The 8,129-nt window shown below is 44.8% G+C and overlaps 1 protein-coding gene across 2 annotated transcripts in view; it reads right to left on the reverse strand.

The window, feature by feature from the left end:
- LOC101864422 (cell division cycle protein 16 homolog) overlaps positions 1 to 8,129 on the reverse strand; it is a 48,055-nt gene that overhangs the window by 4,332 nt on the left and 35,594 nt on the right. For both annotated transcript variants that reach the window (XM_013089260.2, XM_035972923.1), the window contains exons 11-15: positions 8,009 to 8,079; positions 6,145 to 6,270; positions 4,782 to 4,934; positions 3,086 to 3,291; positions 1,348 to 1,403 (exon numbers count right to left, since the gene is read on the reverse strand). In XM_013089260.2, the coding sequence (XP_012944714.1) occupies positions 1,348 to 1,403; positions 3,086 to 3,291; positions 4,782 to 4,934; positions 6,145 to 6,270; positions 8,009 to 8,079 (612 nt within the window). The remainder of the gene's footprint in view (positions 1 to 1,347; positions 1,404 to 3,085; positions 3,292 to 4,781; positions 4,935 to 6,144; positions 6,271 to 8,008; positions 8,080 to 8,129) is intronic.

An 8,129-nucleotide genomic window follows, 5' to 3' on the forward strand; every position in this document is an offset into this window, starting at 1 on the left:
CATACTTGACACACAAGGTCATCACGGACATACACACCAGACAATGTCATACTTGACACACAAGGTCATCACGGACATACACACCAGACAATGTCATACTTGACACACAAGGTCATCACGGACATACACACCAGACAATGTGTATGGCTATTGTGTCTTGTGGAGGGGGTCGCATACATCCTAGACACACAAAGGTTTTTTTAAGTTTGTTGGAGTAAAGAGAAGCGCATGAACACAATAGACGGTCATTTAGTGCCGGGAAAGAGGAAGACCAGAGAGAAACAACCGAGGGAAAGTAAAGAAGTAGGACCTACCAGTGGCGCCCTCCAACCACCCACACAGACAGAGAGAAACAACAGAGGGAAAGTAAAGAAGTAGGACCTACCAGTAGCGCCCTCCAACCACTTAGCCTGTCAATTTGTTTTATAAGTGTTTTACGGCACTTGCAACACAGTAAGATCATATAAGTGCCGAAGATTAGATACCGCAAACTGGCCTTGCGCACTGTCACGGAGACTAAAACCCATATTTTTGCCCTCCTAAAACACTGTGTGATCATGCAAACACACAGACACTTGATATATCAGAAGAAAGAAGAGCTTTTCCTCTTTTTAGTGGTATTATTTATTTGAATCAACGGTTTTTTTAAAAGCAAAATCTTGTAGGATAAAAGACAGCACATTTTTCTGCAACTTCAAATGTTCATAACTTTGTTATAAATGAAGCTATAAATGTATAAATTTGGTCTCAAAATGCTCAGAATAATAAATTCTATAAGGTAATGCAGTCAACTATGAAATCAGTGGACTTTGACATTTCCGTTTGTGGTACCTTCGAAGATTACAGGTGTTACAACAGAGTAACAAACACAAAAAAGACGGGAGATAATGACGACAGATGTTTGAAAGGAAAGAAGAAGCAAACCACCAACCACTATGACCCACTCCGAGCAGTCCAGCAATGCAATCAATGCTGTCTATGTACTGGACAGAGGAACACATCAGCACATCACACAGTCACTTACAGCACAAGAAAAGCCAGACAGAAATTACATTTTCGTAAGATTTTCAAAGCACTTGCGACACAACATAAATGGGTAAACGGGTCATATAATTTCACTAATATAAGGGCCGAAGATCAGAGGTGTTACTGGAGGGTAACATTCAAAGAAGAGAGATAAGGATGATAGATATTGGAGAGGAAAGAAGGAGCAAACCACACCATAGCACCCACCAACCACCCGCTCACATAGACAGAAACAAGAGAGGGAAAAGACAAGACAGAGAGGCTACCACTGACACCCTCCAACCACCCGCCACCAACACCATGTGACCAGGCTACACTTACTTTGTGGAAATAGTGCACGGCGTCGGAGTGGTTCCCCATCAGAGCGTGGACATAGCCTGAAACACAGCGACAAAGGAAAAGAAAAAATAGAAGTCTATCCCTCAACAACAAAAGAAAATGTACAAATAGAGTCTATCCCTCAACAACAAAAGAAAATGTACAAATAGAGTCTATCCCTCAACAACAAAAGAAAATGTACAAATAGAGTCTATCCCTCAACAACAAAAGAAAATGTACAAATAGAGTCTATCCCTCAAAGGAAATAAGAAACAAATATTCCTCTACAAGAAAGGAATACAAATATACCTGAAACCAAAGAAACATTTTTAAAAGAGGGACAACAGAGGAACATAGAACAAAATATCTCTCAAAAACAAAGGAAAATAAAAATGTCCATCAAAATAAAGAAAAACAGAAGAAAAAAATCCCTCAACAACAAAGAAAAATAGAAAACGAAAATCCATAAACAAAGAAAAATAGAAAAATACCAATCAACAACAATGGTAAATAGAATGAAATATACACGAACAACAAAGAAAAATAGAAAAAACAACTGATTACCACCAAACATGTTTGTGACAAAACTGTTTACAGTAGCACATCCACCATGACTGTCCCTACCAGCCTCTCTTGGAATGTTCCCATAAACCCCTATGTCAATCTGCTTCCACTAACGTTCTGCGTGGAACTTCTGGTCTGGTAATTTGCTTCTGTTTCTGCCAGTATAGGCCCTACATGTTGCAGTTTACTTATTTAGGTTCTCTGATGGCTAAGCTACCAGAGTGTAGATTATGCCCATTCAAGATCTCTGAGACACACCCCCCACCACCACCACTTATCACCAATAGTAAAGTTAAAGTTCATGGATGCCATCTGTGGGCACAACATCTCAGTGCCCCCCCCCCCCCACACATCTCAACAAAAGCCAAATAGGAGGACATCTTTTGAGAACACCCACCAACCACCCCCACATCTCACCAATAACCAAGTACACAGACGCCCACTACGGGAACACAATATCTCTGTGACACCCACCAACCACCCCCCCCCATCAATAGCCAAGTACAAGGATGCCGCATGAGGACACAAGATGTCTGAAACACCCACCAACCACCCCCACATCTCATCAATAGCCAAGTACAAGGATGCCGCATGAGGACACAAGATGTCTGAAACACCCACCAACCACCCCCACATCTCATCAATAGCCAAGTACAAGGATGCCGCATGAGGACACAAGATGTCTGAAACACCCACCAACCACCCCCACATCTCATCAATAGCCAAGTACGTGGACGCTCGTATGAGGACACAAGATGTCTGAAACACCCACCAACCACCCCCACATGAGGACACAAGATGTCTACTACCCAGTGCCCATGGGCACCATAGTTTGGTTTGGTAGGCAGGGCCAGCCAAATTGAGAGCAAAAAGAGACCATAGTGGCACAAACCAAAGGAAGGCGACAGTGACCCTAAAAAACAAACCCATTTGTTTTCAAGGCTGCGAGTCCAGAGATGGGTTTGTGTTACAAGACCGATCCCCGCTGGGCACTGGGTACAAGACCCCCCACCAACCACCCCCCACATCTCACCAATAGCCAAGTATGTGGACGCCGTCTATGAACACAATATCTCTGTGACACCCACCAACCACATCTCACCAATAGCCAAGTATGTGGACACCGTCTGTGAACACAATATCTCTGTGACACCCACCAACCACCCCCACATCTCACCAATAGCTGAGTAGGTGGACGCCGTCTGTGGACACAAGATGTCCGCCTGCGTGTGGTACTCGAGGGCCTCCTGGTACTTCCCCAGCTTGCGGCAGACGTGCCCCAGATTGTTGAGCAAAGGCTCCCACCGTTCGGGCAACATCTCCTCCCGCACGCTCTGCACACGCTCCAGGGCACGGCAGAAACAGCGCTCCGCCTCCTCCCAGCTGCGGGGAAACAATTGGCAAACGTATTTTAATGACTTTTTTAAAATATACATGTGTCATGATGGGGTGATTTCAGGCGTTTGTCAATTTTTGGGCACATGGAGTTATTGGTATCCTCTGAAAGCTGATTTATTCGCTTTGCTTACATTGAAAAAAATATCCATTTATCTTGAATAGAATTCAAGACATTTGTGATTGAAGGAAGTGAAATCGCCTGGTTTCAGTGGTGAAATTAGCGAGAAAATGGCCGCCAAAGTTTTGTAACTCCAATAGCTGAAGAATCTTTTAAAACTGAAAAATGACATTTTTTCCCCCCAGTAAAATGTGTTTTTGTAAGGACCTAAAGAGGTTAAGCCAAAAAATGCAAATTCCATAAAAATGTCAAAACTGTCTGAAAAAGACGTTTCTCAGATTTCGTTATTTTGACGAGCGCCTGATTTCACCACGATGCCTCACATATACATTCTGACACGTATGGCAACTTGCCAGTAAAGCATATTACAAAAAAATAAAAAATACCAGGGTACAAGGCAGGAGGAAGAAAAAGGAAGACCTGGATGGAGGATGTGAAGGATACCATGAAGACACACAACATCCCCCCCAGCCCGGCCATTCAGCTTGCTAGAGACAGGAAGCTCTTTCTCCCCTCACCGCCCTAGAGGTACACGGAGAAGGATAAAGTGAATTAAAGTAAGTAAAGTATATACATTCTCAAATGCCGCATCGTAACTCAGCACAAGGGAGAAATGACACAGTATTCTGAGTGGTGAGGATCTGGTATATATCTACCCGAAACTTCCCTCAAGACTCCCCACCTCTATACAGAACTCATTCTTTGTTGTCAAAAGCTATGACCCCCATCTCAACACTCACTCTTTGTTGTCAAAAGCTATGACTCCCAACTCAACACTCACTCTTTGTTGTCAAAAGCTATGACCCCCATCTAAACACTCACTCTTTGTTGTCACAAGCTATGACCCCCATCTCAACACTTGCCAAAAGCTATGACCCCCATCTTCACACTCACTCTTTGTTGTCAAAAGCTATGACCCCCATCTAAACACTTGCCAAAAGCTATGACCCCCATCTAAACACTCACTCTTTGTTGTCAAAAGCTATGACCCCCATCTCAACACTCACTCTTTGTTGTCAAAAGCTATGACCCCCATCTCAACACTTGCCAAAAGCTATGACCCCCATCTTCACACTCACTCTTTGTTGTCAAAAGCTATGACCCCCATCTAAACACTTGCCAAAAGCTATGACCCCCATCTCAACACTCACTCTTTGTTGTCACAAGCTATGACCCCCATCTCAACACTCACTCTTTGTTGTCACAAGCTATGACCCCCATCTCAACACTTGCCAAAAGCTATGACCCCCATCTCAACACTTGCCACAAGCTATGACCCCCATCTCAACACTTGCCACAAGCTATGACCCCCATCTCAACACTTGCCAAAAGCTATGACCCCCATCTCAACACTCACTCTTTGTTGCCAAAAGCTATGACCCCCATCTCGTGCAGAACAAACGGGTCCTCGGGGGCGATGGTCAAGGCCTGGCTGAAGAACCTCTCGGCCAGTTTGGGGTTGTTGGTCAGTCCGTACTCCAGGCCGATGTACAGGAACGGGAGGTGGCAGCTGGAGAGGCAGAGAGAAACTGTTATGATCACAGCTTGCTTTGTGAGAGTAAAGAGAGCACATCCACACAAATAAAAACACAATATCGTGTCATTTAGTGTTTGAGTAAAGAGAACCACAGCCTCACAATATCGTGTCATTTAGTGTTTGAGTAAAGAGGAGCACAGCCACACAATATCGTGTCATTTAGTGTTTGAGTAAAGAGAACCACAGCCTCACAATATCGTGTCATTTAGTGTTTGAGTAAAGAGGAGCACAGCGACACAATATCGTGTCATTTAGTGTTTGAGTAAAGAGGAGCACAGCGACACAATATCGTTTCATTTAGTGTTTGAGTAAAGAGAACCACAGCGACACAATATCGTGTCATTTAGTGTTTGAGTAAAGAGGAGCACAGCGACACAATATCGTGTCATTTAGTGTTTGAGTAAAGAGAACCACAGCCTCACAATATCGTGTCATTTAGTGTTTGAGTAAAGAGGAGCACAGCGACACAATATCGTGTCATTTAGTGTTTGAGTAAAGAGGAGCACAGCGACACAATATCGTTTCATTTAGTGTTTGAGTAAAGAGAACCACAGCGACACAATATCGTGTCATTTAGTGTTTGAGTAAAGAGGAGCACAGCGACACAATATCGTGTCATTTAGTGTTTGAGTAAAGAGGAGCACAGCGACACAATATCAGCCGTGTGAGTGTAAATGTCTGTGTGACTAACCCTCTCAAGATCTGTGAGGTTGTGAAGATATTAGAGAAACTAAGCGTCAGTGTGTGTGACTAACCTTCTCATGATTTGTGATGCGGTTAAGTAAGACAGTACAAGAGTCTAAGCGTCAGAGTGTGTGACAAGCGTCAGAGTGTGTGACTAACCCTCTCATGATCAGTGACATTGTGAAGACATTATAGAGTCTAAGTGTCAGCGTGTGTGACTAACCCTCTCATGATCAGCGATGCCGTGAAGTAAGACAGTACAAGAGTCTAAGTGTCAGCGTGTGTGACTAACCCTCTCATGATCTGCGATGCCGTGAAGTAAGACAGTACAAGAGTCTAAGTGTCAGCGTGTGTGACTAACCCTCTCATGATCTGCGATGCCGTGAAGTAAGACAGTACAAGAGTCTAAGTGTCAGCGTGTGTGACTAACCCTCTCATGATCTGCGATGCCGTGAAGTAAGACAGTACAAGAGTCTAAATGTCAGTGTGTGTGACTAACCCTCTCATGATCTGCGATGCCGTGAAGTAAGCTGCCATGGCCTGGTCGTGGTCTTTGTTCACCCCAAACGTGTGTCCGTACGCCAGCCAGGAGGGGCCGTGTGCTCTCTCCAGGGTCGTCGCTTTGCTGTGGGAGGGGGGGGGGGAGGGAGGGGTAGAGGGGGGAAAATGGGGGAGCGATGGAGGAGAGAGAGGAGGGGCAAAGGCAAGAGAGGAGGGGGCCCGGGAGAGGAGGGGGCCCGGGAGAGGAGGGGGCGCGGGAGAGGAGGGGCGGGTTGGAAGAGAGGGTGGGGAGGGAGGGGGGAGAGAGAAGGAGGAGGGGAGGAAGGAGAAGACAGGAGCAGAGGAAGGAGGAGGAGGAGGAGGAGGAGAGAGCATAAAAGGGGGAGTGGAAGAGAGGAGGGAGGAGAGGGAAAGAGGAGAGACATATATCATACACTGGAAGTGGACACATTCAAGCACTACCCCTCCCCCCACTCACACATTTATCCCATCCAATAAACAATAACAAACAGTAATAACGTTTACATGGCAAACATCCATGCTCTACAGCAACCTGTACAAACTTTAAATTCATTATTACCCTAGAACAAAACCCAGAAACATTCTCCGCTTCCACGGAAGCATATGATGCAAGCAGCCGATTAAGAGTTCAAACACTAGTAAACAGACAAGACCTTTCGCTGTCTGCGATGAAGTGAGGAAAATTTGCGTAAAAGAGTGCCTATCCCAAAAACATTGCTGTTGGGCCCCCGACAGGGTTCAAACTCGTGTCAGGGTTTGAACCCAGGAGCTGTTACTGAAACCAATTTACACAACCAATCTCAGCCACTAGAGAAATCGCAAAACACCATTTGTTCACATTGTTCTCCTCAGATCCTTCCCTCTTTGACGACAGGGAAACATTCAAGTCTACCATTTCTTCACATTGATCTCGGTACTCGTCAATTCTTCATTCTTTGACGACAAGGAAACATTCAAGTCTACCATTTCTTCACATTGATCTCGGTACTCGTACATTCTTCATTCTTTGACGACAAGGAAATATTCAAGTCTACCATATATTCACATTCATCTCGATACTCGTACATTCTTCATTCTTTGGCGACAAGGAAACATTCAAGTTGTAACAACCACAGTGCGTTCTTCGTCCCATCTTCCAGAGCCAGATCTGACACAGACATCACCAGCCACGGCTCACCTCCGTTTCCCCGCTAGAACATTCTCTAAACTCCTACACTGCCTCAAGCTGACAAAAATGCCTTTTTTCATTTTGGCGCCAACATTTTTTGTTTTCTAAATCGAAAGCCTGATCAGTTACCCTACTTGTGTGAAAGAATCAAAGTGAAACTGAGCCTAGTTTTTGAATAAATCTGAATTCAAATTTTGGAAGAACTCTATTTTTCAATGGTTACCCTGACAAAAAACCTCTTTTTCTCGAAACTGCTGTGAATTTTAAAAAGGCGTTTTGTCAGCTAACGGTGGTATATGTGAGGTGTGCTGACAAAAGGAGGAGTCAATTCTCAGATTTTAGCCCAATGGACACAGACAGATACAGCAAATTTATAGGCTGGACTTGAACTGGTTATTTTCATGAAACAATAAAAGACAGGTTAAACTTGAAGAGAAGGACATCAGTTTAAAATCTGCAAATTGATGAGTATTTTCAGCCAACATCTCTATTTGTGGACTGCCAGAGGTGACTCATCTCGTCAGCACGCTTCACATATCATCCTCGAGGTATTCCCATCCCCCATCTGTCCAAGTTGTCTCTGCAAATGATCAGACATGTGGTTCAATAGTGTCCACCCCTCCTCCCCAACCACAACCCCCCCCCCCCCCCCCCAACCACAACCACAACTGACCTCAAATACCAGCGGGCGGGGATGAAGTTCTCTGTCAGCATGTAGTAGCAGCCCACCGCAAACCATGACAGCTGAGGGAGGGGGGTCGGGGGAAGGAAGGGGGTGTCGGGGGAAGGGAGGG

The sequence above is a fragment of the Aplysia californica genome, unplaced genomic scaffold, assembly GCF_000002075.1.
Source record: "Aplysia californica isolate F4 #8 unplaced genomic scaffold, AplCal3.0 scaffold00911, whole genome shotgun sequence".
Lineage (NCBI taxonomy): Eukaryota > Metazoa > Mollusca > Gastropoda > Aplysiida > Aplysiidae > Aplysia > Aplysia californica.